Source organism: Microplitis mediator, chromosome 5 (assembly GCF_029852145.1).
Source record: "Microplitis mediator isolate UGA2020A chromosome 5, iyMicMedi2.1, whole genome shotgun sequence".
Classification (NCBI taxonomy): domain Eukaryota; kingdom Metazoa; phylum Arthropoda; class Insecta; order Hymenoptera; family Braconidae; genus Microplitis; species Microplitis mediator.
Window position 1 is genome coordinate 6,782,897 of NC_079973.1, and position 22,937 is coordinate 6,805,833.

A 22,937-nucleotide genomic window follows, 5' to 3' on the forward strand; every position below is an offset into this window, starting at 1 on the left:
CATAACTTTATGAAGCATTCAAACGTAACGCGATCTAAATCGTGAATAAGAATATCAGTAGATGGGGAAAGTTGGCAGATTAAATATTTAAGAGTATAAGAGCGAAGTTGCACCCATGAGACTGCTCTTGTATACTTTATTTTTGGGGTTTTTTCGCACATGCTTATGGAAATATTTGTGACCACATGTTTTATTATTTACTATTTATGTGTTCAGCGGGCTCGTTTGATCCTTCAATTTTGTTGATTGTCAAAACGAGTTTATAAACTGATATCTGCAATAATTTAATAAGTCACAATACACTACTATTTTAAGACGACTGATGACATTGTAATGAATGAACGAAACATCATTTAATTAATAATTAGTTTCATAACATAGTTTACTTTTCTACTCTCTCTTGTGTTGTTGAGCCTTCGAGCTCTGGTGGTTTGATCGACCAATTGAAATTGCTTTCCTCTACGAAGGAGCCGAGTCTTCGGGGATCGTCTTGTTCGCGCTGAAAGGAAGCATCAAAGGGATTATTTGGGGCAAGTTATGGTGCCCAAAATCGTCATCATAGTAAGTCAATAAAACTTTTTTTGCATAAAATAAAAGAAGGTCAACAGCTGACGCACCTGGGGTCTATTGACACCCTAACGACGTCAACCTGGTCAAATTAAAAATATTCTGTCTGATTAATAAATAAGCCAGAATGGAACAAGTGAATTATAGTATTTATTAATCGATTATTTTTACATAATAACAGCGTGAAAGTATACGCTAAAGTGATTATTCCCATTCTTACATTTTAAGGATTCTCATTTTTTTATGTTAACTTTTCCTATCGAAGATGGTAAGCATTTTTATCTAGATGGTAATTATTACTATCGGCAATAGTAATTATTACTACACTGAGAAAATAAAATAATATTGTCCAAACAAGAATTTTTTGGTTCAAGAAATCCGTTCAAAATATTTATTTTATTATTGTTAATTATCAATTTCTTGAGAAAAGAGCATCAAATTTAATTTTGTAAATATATGAATTTGATATTATATTATGAGTAAACAAAAGGATAGCTTTACTTGAATTAAATAAAAATTATTTTCATCAATTCCCGGGTCAAAAACAAAACTTGATTTAGACTTGGTTTACCAAGTCGAAATTTGGAGCCGTTTTTCACAAGATAAACTCGACTTTTTTACGAAGGTATGAAATATATTAAGTTTTCGCATTGGTTTAGACTTAATTGGCTTACTTAGTCACGATTTAAGACGAAAAAGTCTAAATCAAGTCGAAACTGATTTGATGTAGACTTATTCGACTTGAATTATAAGTCGAAAAAGTCAGAACTAAAGTGAAATAATTTTTATATATTAAGGCGAAAGTAAGACGAATAAATGACTTTTTTTCGACTTGGTTTAGCAAGTCAAAAGTAATGTGAATGACTATCGTGCTCAAAGTAAAGACGAATAAGTTGAAACTAAGATGAAAAAAGTTCAAAAAGTTGAAAAAAATTAAATTTAAGTCGAAAAAGTCGAGATCTTATCGGAAAATCGTCGGCAAATCGATAACTTCAAAAGAAAATAAGGCGAAGCGAGCCTGAATCAGGTTTTATTTTTGACCCGGGTTCTACGAATTCTTGAGACAAAATTATATATACCTGAAAATTATCAAGAATATATGTTCTTGTATCAAGTAAATATTCTCAATAAAAGTATTTTTTTTCTCAGTGTATACGAGAAACGAATAGTTAATATAAAAGCATGATAATCATTATGACATATAGATGGTAATTATTCCCTATTACAAAATGATGATAGTTAGCATTTTTTTTTCAGCGTGTAAAGAAAGAATTACTGTAAATCAGCTAGATATCTTGTTTCTCTGATATCAAACACTTCAGCAGATAAATATCTATATGGTCTATTCAATTCATATACTGTAGATTTTATCCACTGTCTTACATTTCCGACGGCTGCGTACATATTTAATCCATCAGATGTTTTTATTAATACTCCAGTTAAGACAGGAATATCATCCTCGACGGAACAAAGAAGAGCACTTCCTAAGAGTGTCTGTAAAATTTTTTTATTTGCATAAAATTGATAATTTTTAATAAATATTTATAGTGTACAAACTAAATATATTAATAAATATATACATATACACTTGCCTCTGAGTTCGATGATTCATTATCCAAAGTAGCAATGACACTTACGGAATCATTAAAAGTTATGCCTGAAATACTTGTGTCAATTAAATTATTTTCAAATTTAGAATATGCATCGACAAATTCACTATAAGAAGAAATTTTTTCTGGAAATATTTCAGTAGATATATCTGTCAAATTAAAATTTATAATTATTGCACAATTTAACACACAAATCAGTACAAAATTTGACATTAAAAAAATAAAAGAGACAAGATATTTACTTTTATTAGGACTTCTTATCACAGAAATTCGCATGCAGCTTTTGTCAATTTTATTTGAATATATTTCTGTTGTATTTGGTGAGTGTCTTACTGATATAGATGGAATACTTCTTATCGGAATATCAAAATATAAAATAACCAAACCAGGAATTGTTATTTTTTCATCCGAACTAGTGTTGTTATTTTCTATAAAATTAATTAAGAGAAAATATACGTATTGAAGATATCAAAATTTCAATAAACGATATAATTAAAGAAAAAAAAAATTATTATCACTTGTAATAGTTGCTATGTCATAGGACGTCATATGGACAGCAGGATACAGCTTGTGATGAAGGACATAAGGGTATTCTTTTACGGGTGTACCTCCGATTGTAATATTGTTTGCGAGTACATATGTTTCATTACTATAAATAATTGAAAAAAAAATTAATTGGCTAATAATTACTGTTAAAAATTTCCTTCACACTGAGAAAAAAAAATACTTTTATTAAGAACATTTACTTGAGACAAGAACGTATATTCTTGATAATTTTCAAGAATATATAATTTTGTCTCAATAATTCGTAGGATTGAAAGAAATAATTTTTATTTAATTCAAGTAAAGCTATTCTTTTGTTTATTCATAATATAATATCAAATTCATATAACAACAAAAATAAATTTGATGCTCTTTTCTCAAGAAATTAATAATTAATAATAATAAAATAAATATTTTGAACGGATTTCTTGAACCAAGAAATTCTTGTTTGGAAAATAGTATTTTTTTTTCTCAGTGCAGAATTTGAAGCAAAATACACGAAGTTATTTACGAGTCAAAATCAGTCAGAAATGTGAATTATAAATGTGATCATAAATTTGCTTTTTTTATATTCAATTGCACACCTCAAGCGCGAATGCGCTGTGTATCTTACGATCGAAATTATTTTTTTGACAAATTCACTCACGTTAAATTAGGTCTCTAGTCAAAAAACAAATTCGGATTCAAGTCCCAAAGTTCTCAATGAGGTTTTTGAGGATCAACTTAGAATTTTGGGATTGACAACAGTGTAGAAAGTTATCCTATTTTAGTCCTTAAAGTAGTAGTTACGGTCAATTTTACCACTTTGAGGACTAAACTAGAATCACATAATCTAGATTAGGGCCTCAAAATACTCAAAACATACAGGAATAATTTTATCCGCATTTGAACCTCAAAAGTTTCATTCGACGTATTCTCTTCCTTCTTTTTTTCTATCTAAAATTTTTCAAAGTCCGAACCATAACTTTTTATTCGTTGAGGATTTTTAGGTCTTAATTATAATTTAAAATCGATAAATTATTCGCATTTAGACCTCATGGTTCTCATTGAGGATTTTTAATACTAAAATAAAGTTACTTTCTGGGCGGTAAATAAAACATCAAAGGAATTGAGGCTTTTGAGGACTAAACTAGAATTTGTTTTTTGACTCGGGGTAATACTTTCCATCTTAACGAAGTGACTATTCCCATTCTAACATTTTAATGATTCTTATTCTTTTATGTTAACTTTTCCTTTTGGAGATGGTAACCATTCTTATCTAGATGGTAACTATCACTATCGAAGATGGTAACCATTCATATCCGTGATAATAATCATTACTATCTTAGAAGGCAAAATGTTTCAGACATAAGAAATATTACTACACTGAAAGAAAAAAATACTGTTTTCAAGTATCTGCGTGTTTGAATCCTCCCGAGTAAATATTTATCTAATCATAGTAAAAATATACTCCAACCAAGTAATATTTTCTTGATTTAAGAATTTTTATACTTATTTTAAGAAAATATTCTTGGTTGGAGTACATTGTTACTACACGGAAAGAAAATTATGGGAAGTTTTTCTATGCACTATGGGAATGGTTCCCATAATGGTATGGGAATAGTACCTATACTACTATAGGGATGGATCCCATATATTATGGGAACCATCCCCATAATAGTATGAGAATAGTTCCCATACCATTATGGGAATGGTTTCCATAATGATATGGGAATGGTTCCCATATTGGTATAGGAACTATTCCTATAATATTATGGGAACTATTCCCATAATGTTATGGGAACCATCCCTATAATATCATTAAATTTTTTTTTTTGCACAATAGTGTAGAAATTTCCCAAAATTTGAATTTTCTCGAATGTTTTGTGCTGACAAAAAATTCTTGTTAAAAATCTTAATGTTTTTTTGCCAAATACGATTTTTTTTTTCAATGTTTGAATTTTTGTTTTTATGTTTAATAATATTTCTGTGTATTGTAGAAGTGATTACCGCACTTCTTTAAATTAATTTTTTCATGATAATATGGGAACCATTCCCATAATATTATGGGAATGGTTCCTATAATATTATAGAAAGTATTCCTATAAATTATAGGAACCATTCCTATAATTATAGGAACCATTCCTATAGTGTTATGGGTATCATTCCCATAATTATTGGAACTATTCCTATAATTATGGGAAACATTCCTATAATTATAGGAACCGCTCCCATAATTTATGGTCGTAATTTCTATTATGGTATAGGAAAAAATTTCACAAAATTATGGGAACCGCTGCCATAATTTTCTTTCCGTGTAAGATTAAACAAATAATTTTATCGGGAGGATTCAAACACGCAGATACTTGAAAACAGTATTTATTTTTTCAGTGTATCTAGATGGTAACTATTACTATTGGCAATAGTTATTATTGCTATACGAGAAACGAATAGTTAATATAAAAGCATGATAATGATTATCACATACAGATGGTAATCATTCCCCATTGCAAGATGGTGATAGTTAGCATTTTTTTTCAACGTGTACAAAAAGAATTTGTGATTTATGAAAGAATTATTTTGACTTGGTATCAATTTGATCCATTATTTCATTGATTTACAATGAATTATCTTAAGGGGTTAGGGGTACTCAGGGGTATGAAAAAATGATGATTTTCAATAATTTTTTTTTTGTAGTTAATTACTTTATTTGACAAAAATAAAAACATAGCTTTATTAGAACACGTTTCGATTTGACTTCACGAAAATTTCAAAAAAAAAAATTAATAATTCAAAAAGTTATCGCTGTTTTTGTAGAGCCCGTTCCTCCCGAAGTCCTTTGCGGTGATCATCATAAGTCCTTGGAGATTCATCTAAAATCAATCGGACAAGAAAAATTAGTTTTATTAATAGATAATCTTGTGCCTGATCGAAGCTTTTTTTTTTTTTTTCGAAATTAACAAAATGGCGGCCTCAGGAAATTTTTTTCAAATTTTCGAGAAAAAAACCGACAGTTTATTGTTAAAAAAAAATCGAAATTTTTGAAAAAAAAAAAAATCCTTCGATCAGGCACGAGTTTTTAATGTATTTCAAAAGTACAATAAATTTTATTGAAATCTACCGAGCAGTTTTTAAGTTACAGTGATCACCAGTTCAGAAAACATAGTTTTGAGAAAAACGCATTTAAAGTTTTGCTATGGATTTATGTCGAATTATAAGAATTATTTAATAACTTACACTGAGTCATCTATTCCTGGACCATATAATAGCTCTTCAGCCGACATAGCAGCTTCCAAAATATCGATTTGCTGGTGCCTACGTTGCAATCGACCTTCTCGGGTGTTATCATTAGCGCGCTTATCTGCTACTTTGATACGTGCAGCATCCATTCTTTCTGCATACCGATGAGAATTAGGCCCACAATTAAGTCCTAGTGTATTCATCAAGACTAATAATGAATTTATACCCTCATTAAATATACACATAGCAACGTATGCAGCTATTTGTACGATAGTAAAACTAGTATTTACCGTTTTTGGACATATTTTCCATACTAGTTGGTTAAAGCTTTCATTATTATTCTGATTGAATCCACCTACACATCTTGAAAGTAAATTTTCATTACTAAGATCTTCGTATATAGGCTTGATAGCTTTTAAAACATCAGAAGGTAAAGGAGAATAATCGTGAGAAAAGGTATCAAGCTCTCCTCTTGCTTCAGCGCGCTGGTAAGAGCACCAAGATTCTTCGCCTTTTGGACACATATCATGATTCGGTTTTTCATCACTCGAGCCGTAGTGATAAAAGGTTGCCATTATAGCAGATTTCATATTTTCAATAGAATCACAATGCCGGCGTATTGCTAAACCATAGTACACAGTTAGTTTGTCTATTAATTTTCCTGTGAGCTTACCTCGACCACCAAGACCTTTTTGTTTACTCTTCAGCGTACGTAATCGACTCCCCATCCGCTTTTGGACATGCCCTATACATTCCTTTTTATTTACAGTTGTATTTTCGTAAGGATCTGATTTTATAATTCCTGAATAGGTCTTGGAGTCACCATCACCAATATAGTTGGCATACTTAACTCCATATTTAGTTTCAGAATACGAAAACATTTCGACCATCGCATCCACCTCCATTTTCCCAGAAGACCCTTGATGATTAGCAGAACACACATCTTCATGCGATTGATACCATTCCTCGAACTCAACAGTATTTGTTTTTTTTTTCCAATACTCACATAGCTTACAATATGCACTTTTAATGTTTATGTCAAGAATCTTTCCAGTAAAATAGCCAATTATAGAAGAAACTCCAAATGACGATGTATATCCCCGTTTTTGCCAGGTTCCATCTCCCGATACAGTTAGATGATTTATATCTTCATTTTCAGTTGTTGGCATTGCTTGCTTTTCTTCATTCACAGCTTTCGTCATGAAGGTTTCTGCGACGGCTTTACTACAATTCAAAATCTGTTTCAGTAAAATTGTATGCGTAGATTTATCTAAAAAAGACGGCATGTCCATCAGGCCGCAAAACTTGCACAATCCTTCGTATCCTATTCCTAGTATTCTCATTACAAAAATGAAACGTCTGTTTATTTCATAAGAATGCCCAACGAAAGAACAGGAAGGAATATATTCATTTCCACAGTTATTACATGCAACTACAATTTTGAATCCCAGCCCACGTGTACTTGCTGTTTGAAACACTACATTTCCATCACATTTTTTACATTTTATAAGAGCAGAAATTGCAGTGAATACCTGAATAAAATTTATTATTCGAAATTCAGTACTGCTGTCTTCAGGTACATCATCTTCAGTGTTTTGTTTTAATTTTTTAGAAGATGTACTCTGAATACTTTCATCACGTTCGGCTGTTTTCGGATTAAAAACATTCTTTCTTTTGACTGAACGCGACTTATTAATTTTTTCAGAACTCCGAAGTTCTCTTGAAACCTTTCTAGAATCACGTCCCATGGTTAATAATTTAATTCACTTGAGAAATAATTTATCACAAAACTATCGACTGATCAGTGCAACGACTACAGGTATACTGGCAACCAAAAATTATTTTTCAGTTCTTGTACTACCTACAAATTGTGAATATATATATATATATATATATATATATATATATATATATATATATATATATATATATATATATAATTATAAATACATTAAAATGGGGAGATATTCATGACAATGAAACCCGAAAGGTCGGTTGCTTGCAGCTGTTTCTAGCTACCTGCACTCGAATGCCACGTAGCACCCGAGCGTCCTTTGGTCATTGTTAAATAACTCGAAAAGAATTTGTCGGATTCACTTCAAATTTTCACACAATATTTTTAAAATATTATACTTTAAGAAAATGCAAAAAAAAAAAAATCGATTTTTTGAAAATTCTGACTACCCCTAACCCCTTAATCCAAAAAATTAGTGCTATCAATTGTCCGGTACGAATCTTTGGAAGCACGATGACTTTCAAAATAAAATATAAAGTATCCGCAAATAGTATAATGTCTGAATCAATGATTCTACCCTTTATATTTAATAATACATTTATTGTTTTAATGTGTGAAGTTATTTAAAGATAATTACTCTTTTATACAAAGCTTCGAAGTGAGAACTGCATTGTGATTGACCAAAACTCCTACGCATTTGAATGTGCGGTTGTAACGCCTAGATGGTATACTCGAATTTATTATTTGAAAAATTGGCAGTACCCATGGTATACGATCTTCGTTTAACCAATTCACTGGTTCATCGAAATCTTCAACGTCTCCGACACTGAATACTGTCTCTTTGTTCATAAAACAGAAAAAATGATCAAAGTTGTAAGAAAAATCGGTCAAAATGGGATACCCAAATATTTAAATAACAAAATTTTAGAGAACCCGGGTCAAAACTAAAACTTGGTTCAGTTTCGCAATACCTTTTTTTTTTTTTTTGAAGTTATCGATTTGCCGACGATTTTCTGATAAGTTCACGACTTTTCCAAATTAAGTTAATGGTTGTGTTGTGTCACAGCGCAACCCGTTGGTTTATTTTCGAACCGACCCATGCCATAATCTGTTACTTATCCGACTTGTATCATGAATAGTTACAATGCAATGAATGGGTAAAGAAAAACTTCGTTAAATAATGTCTAAAGTCCACATGGTGCAGTCAGAGCAAGAAATAGTATATTGCAACACTAGACCAGAAAGTTGAATTTCCTGGCGGATGTGATATGAAAGCCGAGGCGAAGCCGATCATAAAAGTTAAATAAGACAAATCTTGTCGTTAATCCGCAAATTTATTGATTTCGAACTTAAGTCGTTGAGTTAAAAAAGTCATAATGAAGTTAAAAATAGTAAGTGTAGCCAAAATCAAGTTATTTTTTTGACCCGGGCCATCATTCGATCTGTAACGCCGATATTTAAATTGTTTATTAGTTTAGATAGTAATTATTATATGCAGCAACTTTGCCGTAGAAATACCATACTCTCTTAAAATGAACCAGTGAAATTCCACCGATTCAACCAGTGAAGTTCACTGGTTTAACCAGTGACTAAAAGTTCACTGGTTGAACCAGTGAATTTCACTGGTTGAATCAGTGAACGTCGCGCTCACTGGTTTCAACCAGTGAACTAAAAATATGTAAGCGCGCGGGTACAGCAGCATTCTACACATGAGTATATTTAAGTGTTTTATTATGTCAATAAATAAGTAATATTTATTGATTGTCTTCATGTAATATTTTAACTAACTTTTATATAACAATAATAATTATATGACACAATTTTTACAGAGTTTAAAAATAAATAACTTTGGAGTAATTTCAATAGCTTGGAGCTAACCTCAAAAATGAATGACATAATTTTAAAATTGAACAATATAAAAAGCCCATTGAAAATGGAAACAAATTAAATATTTATAAATCTTAATAAATATTATTTATTTTATTACTAAATAATTTTTAATTAAATATAATTGTTATTAAGACTCTTTTTGTTTGACTTCACTTTGTTTATAAATAAACGTTTATAATAAAATAAAATTAATCTAACCTATTGTGTTTATATTTATGTAGTACACCGGCGTATCACTGGTTGAACCAGTGGATTTCACTGGAAAATCAGTGGATTTCACTGGAAAATCAGTGAAATTTCACTGGTTCATTTTAAGAGAGTACGTTACGGTAAGTTACGGCCACATGTGGTAAATTACGGTAGTTTACCGTAATTCGGAGCCACCAGCCCGTGAAAAAATATTCTGATCAGGCTTGATATGAGCTGATAAGGCCATATCAAAATTTTTGATATATTCATATCTGGCCTGATATGATCTGATATGTCCATTAGGGTGCTCCGTTTGAAACGAAGATTTTTTTTTTTTTCGTTCCCCATCGAAAATCTTGTTCTACATGTAAAAATAAAAATTCAGTAAAATTTTGAGCTCTTAATAACAATTTTAAGAACTGGAACAACGTCGTTGAAGTTTTCCCATGCTAAAAGCATGTAAATTTTGATTCTTTTCTTTTTATCGAATAAAACTCAGCCCCATATTCACGTATCTTATCGGTTCAAAGTTTTCTTGGAAGAGAATTGTATGCTCTCTGAAAAAGCCTGTATGTGCTTAGCAGTACCTTCAACTACAGCCCTCATGGAAGCCTTGAAAGTCTAATTTCCTACGAAATTAGTGGTTTTTTGTTGTTAACTTGTAAACGGTTGACTTTTGGGAAAAAAAGTACATGACATTTTTTGTAGGAAATTCAGTCTTCTACAAAAAAGTTCTCATAAGTCAAATCTCTAAAATCAATATTTAAAAAGATATATGAACTTTAACTAAGTAAAATTCGAAATTTTAGCTAAATGTCAATGTTCAATACTATACAATATATTCAGTTATTAATTTATGGTAAGTATCAATTAATATATATTTATATAAAATATAAAATGCCCGTAATTATTCATCGAAATTGTTCTTAAGTACTAACCTCATTTGTAATTCTTTTGAAATATTGAATGATTAAAACACAGGTTTGAAGAATCTCGTTCGAATTTTCGATGTCCTCGGGACCTAACAGATGGATTATGTTAAAAGAAACATGGTTTATGTAATGGTTTTGAATTATAAAACCGTTAATCTTGACATTTAGCTAAAATTTCGAATTTTACTTAGTTAAAGTTCACATATCTTTTCAAATATTGATTTCAGAGATTTGACTTTGAAGAACTTTTTTGTAGAAGACTAAATTTCCTACAAAAAATGTCATGTACTTTTTTTCCCAAAAGTCAACCGTTTACAAGTTAACAACAAAAAACCACTAATTTCGTAGGAAATTAGACTTTCAAGGCTTCCACGAGGGCTGTAGTTGAAGGTACTGCTAAGCACATACAGGCTTTTTCAAAGAGCATACAATTCTCTTCCAAGAAAACTTTGAACCGATAAGATACGTGAATATGGGGCTGAGTTTTATTCGATAAAATGAAAAAAATCAAAATTTACATGCTTTTAGCATGGGAAAACTTCAACGACGTTGTTCCAGTTCTTAAAATTGTTATTAAGAGCTCAAAATTTCACTGAATTTTTATTTTTACATGTAGAACAAGATTTTCGATGGGGAACGAAAAAAAAAAATCTTCGTTTCAAACGGAGCACCCTAATGTCCATATTTGATTTTTGATAGGTCCTGATCTGGCCTGATATGAAAATTGGCCATATCAGGCCAGATCAAGCCTTATCAATTTAATATGTCTATATCAGACTTGATATAGCTTGATAAGCTCATATATAATGTTATATTTATTTCTAATAGGTCCTGATATGGCCTGATATAACCTTATAAAGTTATATATACTTTGATATACTTAAAAAAAAAATCCCTGATCAGGCTTGATATAACTTGATATGACTTTATATAGTCTGATATATATACACTGGTCACAGAAATTAAGGGATAGAAAAAAAATCCGAAATTTTTAGGTGATTTTCAACATGCTGTAACTCGGTGAAAAATGGTCGTATAAAAAAACTAAAAAAAGCAAATTGTAGCCTCAAGTTTCTAGTTTTCAGATCTGGACCTCAAAATTTTTTATCATGTACGGTTCCGGAGTAATCATATGAAAACCAACGAAAAAAAAATTTTCAAAATTTTTGCTGGTCTTTCAATACCTCTATGGGCGACAATAAATTTTTTTGAATAATCCGACTGTCTGACTTTTCTCGGAAATTTTATGCCCTTTAATTTGGCGGGCTTAAAAAGTCTCTACGACGATTTGGCACCGAGTTATCATTGATCAAAGCAAAAAAGTCCATTTTGGCTTTAATAATCAATAACTCCGGATGTATTGGTCGTACAGAGAATACAAGCAGGGTTTTAAAAACTGGAAAACATTCTCTATAAGACAAAATTAGTGGCATTTGATAGAAAAATTTTTTTTTAAAGCAATATTGTTTGGTAAAAAACAGGTCAAAATTCACAAATTTAAGGATATTCGGAAATCTTGCTATAACTTTGGATATAACGGATGAACAAAGGATAACTTCGACTTTTTTTCAACCTCAAAGTGTCCTGAAAAAACCCTGAAAATTTCAAATCGCTGCGATTTTTCTTTCTTAGTGCCCCGAAGCTTTATTAAATTTATCGATTTTGTCAAAAATCACCATAATTGGTAGTTTCTCGGTTTTTGTTCATTTTGTCGATTTGAAAATGGTTTTTTTACCGATAATCTTCATTTCTTTCATCAAAAAGATCGATTATCGAAAAAAATTGAAAAAAAAAAAATTTTTGAAAAAAATTTTTTTTTTTTCAAAATTTTTTTTTTCAAAAATTTTTTTTTTCAAATTTTTTTTTTTGTTGTATCCGCAATGCTTTATCATTGTCAAAAAAAATTCCTAAAATTTTTTTTACCGCCGGCATTAGAGTTACCCAAAGTTATAGCAAGATTTCCGAATATCCTTAAATTTGTGAATTTTGACCTGTTTTTTACCAAACAATATTGCTTTAAAAAAAATTTTTCTATCAAATGCCACTAATTTTGCCTTATAGAGAATGTTTTCCAGTTTTTAAAACCCTGCTTCCATTCTCTGTACGACCAATACATCCGGAGTTATTGATTATCAAAGCCAAAATGGACTTTTTTGCTTTGATCAATGATAACTCGGCGCCAAATCGTCGTAGAGACTTTTTAAGCCCACCAAATTAAAGGGCATAAAATTTCCGAGAAAAGTCAGACAGTCGGATTATTCAAAAAAATTTACTGTCGCCCATAGAGGTATTGAAAGACCAGCAAAAATTTTGAAAATTTTTTTAACTTCCCGCTAAGAAAATTGTAAATTTTCAAAAATTCGGGAAGTTATTGGTTTCGGTCCGATTTACGAAAATCGAATTTCCATCAGATGTCGACGTTTCGAGGTCCTAGGAAGCTATCCTGACTAATTTCACGATGATGTCCGAGTGTATGTATGTGTGTACGTACGTACGTACGTACGTATGTATGTATGTAAATATTCATAACTCTTGAACGGATGAACCGATTTTGATCGTTGAGGTGTCATTCGACGCGGCTTGTTAATGTCTTGAGGCCGTAGAAATTTGAACTTAATCGGTAGGGTGCGTTCAGAGATATTTCAAAAATAAAATTTTTTTAAAAATGTTTTATTTGGATAACTTCCAATTTGCTCGATGGATTGATTCCAAAATCTAATCAGCTCTAAAACTCTATAAGCCGCGTCGAATGCCACCTCAACCATCAAAATCGGTTTATTCGTTCAAGAGAAACCGTTGACGAAAGAATTCAAAAAAAATTTTCCTTGGTTTTTTTGAAATTTCTCAAAAACGGCTGAATAAATCAATTTCAAAATTCGACCAGCTTTAGAACTTGATAAAACGCGTCGATTGCCACCTCAACCATCAAAATCGGTTAATTCGTTCGCGAGATATCGTGGAAGAAAGAAATGCAAAAAAATGGTTTTTTACAAAACAATGGCATACAAAAGTATTTGCGAGCTCGAAGAGCTCGAAAATATATTCACAATAATGTTTTCGAGCTCAGCGAGCTCGAAAACAGCGGGAAGTTTTGGGGCTGGCCCGCAGGGTCAACTGACAGACCGATTTTTTTCGTTGGTTTTCATATGATTACTCCGGAACCGTACATGATAAAAAATTTTGAGGTCCAGATCTGAAAACTAGAAACTTGAGGCTACAATTTGATTTTTTTTAGTTTTTTAATACGACCATTTTTCACCGAGTTACAGCATGTTGAAAATCACCTAAAAATTTCGGATTTTTTTTCTATCCCTTAATTTCTGTGACCAGTGTATATATAAATTGATATACCTGTGAATAAAAATCCTGATCAGACTTGATATAATTTGATAAGCCTTTATAGAGGTTAAAAATATCAAGTTACCTCAAATTGTATTCGAAAAGATGTGTCATGAAAGTTGAACACGATAGATTTTTTTATACACAATAAAAGTTTATTGATATTTATTTTTTACATATTTTTTTTAAATAAATTTGGTCTTTTACAGATGTAATTTTTTACAGTCAATTTATAGACAATTTATATCAAAGCATATATAGTCTGATATGGCCAATTTCCATATCAGGCCTGATATAGTCTGATCAGAATATTTTTTCACGGGAGGACTAATATATTTTTTTCTTAAACGTACCAACTACGAAAAACTGTAAAAAAAAAGCTAATTAAATTTTGTTGGTTCTCTAAAAGAGTGTTGTCTTTCATTGACAGAAACAAATGAAGTATCTCATCTCAAAATATTTAAGAATTTTGATGTCAGTATCTTATAATAACATATTGACATCTTTTACGACGGAATTTTTATTTGTTCATAAGTATTTATAAAACGTTAAGACATTGAACTAACAATAACATAAAAACATTTGGAACTAAAGCCTAAATTAGAGTCAAGACTTTTATGCTCTTATTCGCTCGTAATAATGTAGATAATATAGCTATATATTCACTGATATTCATCGATATATACTTAGTGCCAGAATAATTATTTTTTGTATATTACAATTGAAATATAAGAAAAAATGATAATTACCCCATGAATCATCACACAGAACAATATTAAATGACAGAATTGATAACAGTATACATATAATCAATTTATTCATTTCTTAAATTGTTTTTAGCTTAATTGCCGGATGATCGAAGATTTTTATAGTTATAATGACAGCGTGTCAAGTCTGGTGCTTTATATAATAACCCCCTTCTAAGACTAAGTCAGGGTGGTAGGGAAAGAAATGATTAGAATTTGAGTTCTCCCTACTACCATTCTTGACAAAAATAACTTTCCGTTACACAAGATAAGAATTTATATCAAAAAAGTTCTGCCTTAAGATATAGATAACGAAAAACTCGTGATATATATGTATATATACTGGTTGAAAAATACGATTAATGAGCAATAAAAATGTGTTAGTCATGTAACATGCTTGCGCATGATCATAAATTGTAATATTATTTTACGATTAGTGAGTTTTCGTGATAACCAGATATTTTTAATGCTCACGAATCGGTCATTTTGTATTCTCGTGCGTCATCGGACATTGTAACAATATTTTACGATTTCTGAGTATTGGTGAGAGTTAAATATTTTTTCTCCTCGACGGGCGGAAAGCGTCAACTTTCGTCCCGCTGTGCAAAACGAAGTTGGCGCTTTCCGCCTCCGTCGAGGAGAAAAATAGCATACACTCCTCGGGAAGTAAATAAGAAAGCCTCAGATCACATGTTTGTTGACCTCGGCTTCGCCTCGGCCAACAATTACATGTGATCTGAGACATTTCTTACTTTACTTCCCTCGGTGTGTAATATACTATTAATACTCACAAATCGTTTATAATCGTAAAATAATATTTACTTATTTGAGAATTGAAAAGTCTTAAATTCAGATTAAAAAATATGTTTGGTGAAGCTTAAAAACGTTTCAATTCCTTTTAAATACTCATAAGCCGTTAATTGATGATTAAAAGTGTGTTCAACTCTGGTAGAAATGATTCCGGGTACCTGACCAGGCTTTATATAATTTGCCCGATTTGAAATAAGGGCCCGAGAAATCGCCCCGGTTAGAATGTAATGCGTTTCGAGATACCCTCGGCAAAAGAGCCCGGTCGGGTAAATAATCGGGTAGACAGTTAATCATCCGATAGGGCATACGTTTTACTACATGATCAGGAAAGAATGTAGAAACCTGATTGGGTTTTTTGTAATTGCCCCACTATTTACCTGGTCAAAATGCAATGCGCTTTGAAAGGATGTATATAAATTTTAACTAAATTAAAAAAAAAACAATTTTTTTTTTTTTTTTTTTTTTCATTCAATCGTTTTCACGATGCAGGGACTATCAGGTTTGCGGATAATTTAATTTCTAATCGAATGGGGGAATTTTAATTCGGAGAAAAAATACTAAACTTATGAACGACCGCACAGACATTAGTGGGATTCGAACCCGGGACCCTACGTACGAAAGACCGACGCTTTAAAGACTTGGCTATGCAACCGATCCTAATAACTGAGTTTAGCTGTTCTACATAATCTATAGGTGATTTGAGGAAAATTTTTTTTATACAGTTAGTATAGTTTTTTACTTTATTTACTTTTTTTTTTTTTTTTATAATTTAAGTAAGGTACCCGCGGGTAATGCGGCCTGTCGGGTAATAAGCCCTAAGTGACAGAAATGATATTCAAAATAATCGCCTCCGCTAAAGGCAACTCTAGTAGAAGGGTCTTGCATAGAAATGTTACGACAAGTTTATAGAGCCCCGATACCATGTTCCCTGCCTTCTATATTTCATCATCCGTCATATGCTGTCATAATGCAAAAGAAATTATAAAAAAACAATCTAGCCTTTTGACTCTTAAAAAGGATACTGATAGTTTTAAGTGCTGTGGAGCAAAGCAATCTAGTCTTCTGTCTTTAAAAAAGTATTGTTGCTAAATTTAAGTGATGATTTATCTCTAATACAAATTTCATTAAGTACAGTTCAACTACTACAGTTTGGTTAACCCGTAGGCCTTATTACCCTATCGTAGTAAAATAAGGCCTGCTCGTATGGTTTTTGTAAAACTTTACTTTTTTGTTTGTTTATGGTAAAAATTACCATTACCTCATTATATTTTATGGCTAATGTATTGAAATAAAGATTAATAATACATTTCGATAATTAAATGCAATATTTTCGATTCTATTCAAAATCTCCCTTAGCTAGGCCTTATTACCCACCGGTACCTTAGATACCATATTTATAATATGTAAAAATTCTCTATATTAACGTAGATAGGTCGGGTCGCCACAAGGATCATCAATTCGGATACCCAAGCGGGCTGGTATAATTGGGTCCATAAAATTTTGCCCGATTAGTTGCCCGATCGGGTTAATGGTTTTCGGGATATATATATTTCCAAACTTATAAGAAATAAGGCTAACAAGATTCCCCCTGACTAGTTACCTAACTGGGTTTTCGATAGTTCGGGCAACAAAATCGTCCCTGGTCTAGCACCTTCTCAGGTAAATGTCATCAGGCCTTACTTTGACTCCCCAATCGGGTGCTGGTCGACAGTCGGGCGGTTGTCGGGCACTTTCTACCAGGGAATAATGAATATTACTTTACGATTCATAGGGTATCAGAAACTGTATAATATTATGTTACAATAAAGGCAAGACATATCACCATTTGAACACCGAGAGCTCGAAAATGTATTTACTATACTATTTTCGAGTTCAAGGAGCTTGAAAACAGCAGGAAGATTAGGGAAGCCCGCAAGGTCAATCATATTCCAGATTCTTTTTTGTGTAATGCAATACATTATAAAATTTATTAATTGATTTTGTTACATGATACCAGAATGAAAGTACAGAAAAAATGACTACAAATCATATTCATACATTATTTCTTGTACGTCAAACTGTGAATAAGGTAAATGCTCAGTGCGGGTTCTAAATTCATTTACTTTAGAGTTTATCCACCGTTCCATATCTCCGACGATTCCGTACATTTTCAATCCATCATATGAAGTATTTATTAACAATCCAGTTACTACCGGAACATTATCCTCACCTCGGCAAACAAGAGGACTTCCTAAGAGAGCCTACACAAATTCATTTGATTTTAGAAAATTGATAATTTGTAATAAATAACTACACTCAAAAAAAGATATTACTGCAACAGTAATACCGTTGGGTTGTAATTAACCACCTAAAGTTTGAATCATTGTAGATTGTTAGTATAGCAATACTTTAATTGCCAAAGGTTTGATTGCTATATTAACAATATATATTGCTATATTTACAGTGCGTATTACTATGGAGAAATTATTCTTGGTTAAAATGGTATGATGTCATACACGGAAAGATTAGAACCCGACTGGTTACTGTTCTGCACCCGACTCAATACGGTGCTGGAAGAAAATGTTCGATTGTGGTGCAGAACCACACTGATTACTGTGCGAAACCTGACTGAATCGTCTGCGCATATCACTCAATCAGGTTCCGCACAGTAACAAGTGTGGCGCTGCATCACAACTGAGCATTTCCTTCCACCACCGTATTAAGTCGGGTGCAGATCAGTAACCAGTCGGGTTCCAATCTTTTCGTGTAGTAATGTTGGCCAGCTATTGGAAAATGATATAAACACATCCAAACAATACTATGATCTTAGTAAAATCAACGATGATTATATCACAAATTACTGTAACCATTCGAAACTTTACTCTGGTCATAGTAATTTCTGCGTGTGTTTATTTTAATTTCTGACAGGTGACCAATATAGTCTGGCATTACAATGACACCATAGCGTTTCAAACAAGAATAATATCTCCGTGAATAGATTCTTAAAATCCATCACTTATTCAAGAAGCGACATTTAACATTGCAAGTAGTTTCAAATCGCTTCTTTTAATAAGGGATAGCAATACTTTAGATGGTTACGATAACCACACTTTTTTATCAATGCATTACAAGGTTGTAGATAACATATCCTATTATATAGGTATACATTTATATACATATATATACATTTACCTCTGAGCTCGATGTTTCATTATTTAAAGTAGCAATGACAGTCACAAAATCATTAACGGTTATGTCTGAAATGTTTTTGTCGATTGAATTATTTTCAAAACGGATGTATGCACCTTCAAATTCAGAATAAGACGAAAATTTTTCTGGGAATTTTTCAGAAAATATTTCTGTAAAATTTAAATTTATAATTATTCACACAATTGAATACTCAAATCAGTTTAAAATTTGACATTAAAAAACAAAAGACACAAGATATTTACTGTTTTTAGAATCTTTTATCAAAGAAACTCTCACGCACATTCTATCAATTTCTTTTGAATATATTTTATATCTTTTTGGTGATTGATCAACTGCAGCAGGTCGAACATTTCTTATTGCATTGTCAAAAAATAAAATAGCCATACCAGGTATTATTTCCTTTTCAACCGTAGTAATGTTTTTATATTCTATTAAATTAATTAAGAGAAAATTAATTTATTGAGCATATGAAAGTTTCAATAAAAGTTTGAATAGAATGAAAAGAAAATTTTACCACTTGTAATAGATGCTAATTCGTAGAATGCGTTATGTACAGCAGGATATAGTCTGTGATGGCTGACATAAGGAAGTCTTTCATATCTGCCTGCGCTTATACGTACCATATTAGATGCGACTACATACGATTCATCACTATTCATAATTAAAAACAAAAAAAATTAATTGATTTTTTAAGTGAGATATACGGAGAGATAATTATGATATCCGTTCTTATTACGTTGTCCGAAATATCATCCCAAACTATTACTGTGATAGTTACTTGGAATCATGGGATATAAGCCCGCAATTTCCGGGAAAAGTTCCCATGATTATGAAAAAATTGTGATTATTATAGTAATCGTTATAATAGAATAATAATAATTTGTTAGAATTATCGTTAATTGAAGAAAATAATGTTACTCTGATATACCTAATATACAACGCTAAAGGTAAGTAACTATTTCTATAAATATTTTATCACTTGTCAAATTAAATATTTAGGAGCAATGTTTTAATTATTTTTATTATAACTATGATATTTCGGAACGTTACTGTTTTTACTCCGATTTTCGAAAATTTATTTCGTATCAGATGGGGAGGTTCTGGGAAACTATTCTGAATATTTTCAGAATGATGCCTGAGTGTGTGTATGTATATAAAATCTCTATAAATTTTTATCTAATCAATCAATTCGAATGTTTTCAGCCGCAATCGGAAGGACTTTTCTGTAAATTTGATATTAATCGATCAGATATCGACTCTGATATGTATAAGAAAAACAAAAACAAAAAAATTTCTCGTACTTTTTTGTAATTTTTCTAAAAAACGACTTAACTAATCGATTTCAGAATCTAATCAGATATAAAACTCAATAACGTGCATCAATTGCCGCATAATCCGTCTTAATTGGATAGTGATTTAATCAGTACGAAAAACACAGATATTTCTACCGTATACAAAACTACGTGTATGATATTTATTGAAGTGGGAATGTTCGTTTTTAATACACTTCATATTTCAAAATGAAATATAAAGTGTCCGAAAATTGTGTAACGTCAAAATCAGTGATTCTACCCTATATATTTTATAATACATTTATTTGTTTGATGTGTAAATTTATTTGAAGATAATTACTCTTTTATACAAAGCGAAGAAGTGAGAACTGCATTAGGATGGACCAAAACTCCTGTGCATTTGAATGTGCGGTCATAACGTCTATATGATGTACTCGAATTCGTTAATTGAAAAATTGGCAGTGCGTATGGAAAACGAGTTTTGTTTATCCACTTCATCGATTCATTTACTATATTGTCGATTCCTTGATGTGGGTTTTCGTTAATTATCCGACCTTTGTCCAAAAAAAAAAAAAAAAAAAAATATTATCAAATTTGCAAAAAAAATCAGACTCAACCGGATGCCTACAAATGTTCATGGACAAATTCTAAATGCGTCGTTATATGTTACAAATTTTGTTGATGCTTCGAGAAAAAAATTTTACCATTTTTTTGGCGATCCTCAAATTTTCCCAAAAAATTAACGAAAAAAAAAAATATATATTTCGATATTAAGTCAAAATTTTTCTGACCCGATGAAAAAAGATTTTATACAATTATATATAGACTATATATAATTATATATAGACTATATAATTATATATAGGCTATATATAATTGGATAGAAAAAATGGCCCGATCCAATTGTATACAATTCTATACAAATTGTATACAATTCTATATAATTATATACAATTCTATTATTGCAATTATATAGAATTGTATATAATTTGTATAAAATTGTATATAATTATATAGACTTGTATACAATTTGTATAGAGTTGTATACAATTTCTATACAGTTGTATAGAATTGGATCGGGCCATTTTTTGTATATAATTTTATACAATTGTATAAAATCTTTTTTCATCGGGGATTTCTTTTAAATGTAAACAACAAGCTAGAGATTATGTGCACTAAAGTTAAAATAAATGTGACTCCACTGTTTGTAATTATATGGAATAGAAAATAATTACTACCATTGTGGTTATTTAATAAAAATTATAATACAATTGGAAGCATCTGCCAATTTTTTGTCAGTATTGATTACAAACTAATAACAATAATTATTTTTTGTGTTTTACAATTGAAACATATTTAAAAATTTATAATTACCATCTGTAGCAGAATTCGAAACAATATTGAATGATAAAAATAATAATGCTGGTAGATAATTAATTAATTTATTCATTTTTGGACTATTTTCTATTTTTTTATTTTTTTTATTATAAAAATGAGTTCTCTGTAGAGTTTTCGAGATTTGAGAGAACCATTTGAGTGTTAGGTATTTTATAGTAAGAATAGAGCTATAGGTTTTTCCCACTTTTTATTATTGATAAAATCGATTTATTAATACATCAACATTTATCATACATTATTGGAGGGGAAATAATATTTTTAAAAAATGAAAACTAATTACTTTCAACACTTAATGTTCGTGTGATAATGATTTTAATTTTATAATAAGCGAGAAGGGATAATGGATGGTAAAAATAAATCTTATCAAAATTAAATGACTTCAAATCGTAAAGCTAATTGTATAAGCAAACGAAAAAAAAAAATCGGTCTGTCAGTTGACCCTGCGGGCCAGCCCCAAAACTTCCCGCTGTTTCCGAGCTCGCTGAGCTCGAAAACATTATTGTGAATATATTTTCGAGCTCGCAATTACTTTTGTATGCCATTGTTTTGTAAAAAACCATTTTTTAGCATTTCTTTCTTCCACGATATCTCGCGAACGAATTAACCGATTTTGATGGTTGAGGTGGCAATCGACGCGTTTTATCAAGTTCTAAAGCTGGTCGAATTTTGAAATTGATTTATTCAGCCGTTTTTGAGAAATTTCAAAAAAACCAAGGAAAAAATTTTTTTTGAATTCTTTCGTCAACGGTTTTTCTTGAACGAATGAACCGATTTTGATGGTTGAGGTGGCATTCGACGCGGCTTATAGAGTTTTAGAGCTGATTAGATTTTGGAATAAATCCATCGAGCAAATTAAAAGTTATCCAAATAAAACATTTTCGAAAAAATTTTATTTTTGAAATATCTCTGAACGCACCCTACCGATTAAGTTCAAATTTATACGGCCTCAAGACATTAACAAGCCGCGTCGAATGACACCTCAACGATCAAAATCGGTTCATCCGTTCAAGAGTTATGAATATTTACATACATACATACACTCGGACATCATCGTGAAATTAGTCAGGATAGCTTCCTAGGACCTCGAAACGTCGACATCTGATGGAAATTCGATTTTCGTAAATCGGACCGAAACCAATAACTTCCCGAATTTTTGAAAATTTACAATTTTCTTAGCGGGAAGTTAAAAAAATATCGTTACACTTTTATTTCATATACTTAAGGGTTTTCTCCAACAGAGCCCCCCACTTTTTTAAATATTCAATGACTTTGAACTGTCATAACAGTATTAAATTTTTATTAATTAATTTAAAAAAAATTGAGGATTAATTGAAAAAAGGACAACGCAGTTACAATTTCGCATAAATATAGATTTTTTAAAAAATTACTCACAGTTAAAATCAATAAGGAGTTAAACGAAATTTATTAAATAAATTTTAGGCTAAAAAATTTGACATTCCAAATTATAATATTGACAT

At 30.9% G+C, this 22,937-nt stretch overlaps 3 protein-coding genes across 5 annotated transcripts; all 3 read right to left on the reverse strand.

Annotated features, from left to right (window-relative positions):
* Positions 1-695: 695 nt before the first annotated feature.
* LOC130668442 (uncharacterized) lies at positions 696-14,929 on the reverse strand. The gene is made up of 6 exons (XM_057470740.1): positions 14,774-14,929; positions 8,312-8,513; positions 2,696-2,826; positions 2,420-2,605; positions 2,160-2,326; positions 696-2,061 (listed from the first exon to the last, which is right to left on the reverse strand). Exons 1-6 carry the CDS (start codon positions 14,844-14,846, stop codon positions 1,840-1,842), a joined length of 981 nt encoding a protein of 326 aa, XP_057326723.1. The 5' UTR covers positions 14,847-14,929; the 3' UTR covers positions 696-1,839.
* Positions 5,365-7,806, reverse strand: LOC130668441 (uncharacterized). Of its 3 annotated transcripts, none has more exons than XR_008990016.1 (3): positions 6,230-7,806; positions 5,937-6,129; positions 5,365-5,572 (listed from the first exon to the last, which is right to left on the reverse strand). XR_008990016.1 is itself a non-coding variant. In XM_057470739.1 (2 exons), the coding sequence occupies exons 1-2, from the start codon at positions 7,685-7,687 to the stop codon at positions 5,569-5,571; spliced, it is 1,755 nt and encodes a 584-aa protein (XP_057326722.1). In that variant the 5' UTR covers positions 7,688-7,806; the 3' UTR covers positions 5,368-5,568. The 3 variants fall into 3 exon arrangements, 1 of the variants encoding a protein (XP_057326722.1); XR_008990017.1 differs by having other exon boundaries at positions 5,937-6,147; XM_057470739.1 differs by having other exon boundaries at positions 5,368-5,572; positions 5,937-7,806.
* A 2,638-nt stretch (positions 14,930-17,567) lies between the features above and the next one.
* LOC130668648 (uncharacterized) lies at positions 17,568-20,559 on the reverse strand. The gene is made up of 5 exons (XM_057471034.1): positions 20,402-20,559; positions 19,284-19,420; positions 19,012-19,197; positions 18,752-18,933; positions 17,568-17,820 (listed from the first exon to the last, which is right to left on the reverse strand). Exons 1-5 carry the CDS (start codon positions 20,557-20,559, stop codon positions 17,599-17,601), a joined length of 885 nt encoding a protein of 294 aa, XP_057327017.1. The 3' UTR covers positions 17,568-17,598.
* Positions 20,560-22,937: the final 2,378 nt, after the last annotated feature.

Bases quoted from the DNA above. Each gene is read 5' to 3' on its own strand.
- LOC130668442 (XM_057470740.1), bottom strand. From the start codon at position 14,846: ATGAATAAATTGATTATATGTATACTGTTATCAATTCTGTCATTTAAT. The intron at 2,606-2,695 runs GTGATAATAATT...TTAATTTTATAG, and splicing joins TGACATAGCAACTATTACAA to AAAATAACAACACTAGTTCG. The intron at 2,062-2,159 runs GCAAGTGTATAT...AAAATTTTACAG, and splicing joins ATGAATCATCGAACTCAGAG to ACACTCTTAGGAAGTGCTCT.
- LOC130668648 (XM_057471034.1), bottom strand. From the start codon at position 20,559: ATGAAGTGGATAAACAAAACTCGTTTTCCATACGCACTGCCAATTTTT. The intron at 19,198-19,283 runs GTAAAATTTTCT...TTAATTTAATAG, and splicing joins ATTAGCATCTATTACAAGTG to AATATAAAAACATTACTACG. The intron at 18,934-19,011 runs GTAAATATCTTG...GAATAATTATAA, and splicing joins GATAAAAGATTCTAAAAACA to ATTTAAATTTTACAGAAATA.
- LOC130668441 (XM_057470739.1), bottom strand. From the start codon at position 7,687: ATGGGACGTGATTCTAGAAAGGTTTCAAGAGAACTTCGGAGTTCTGAA.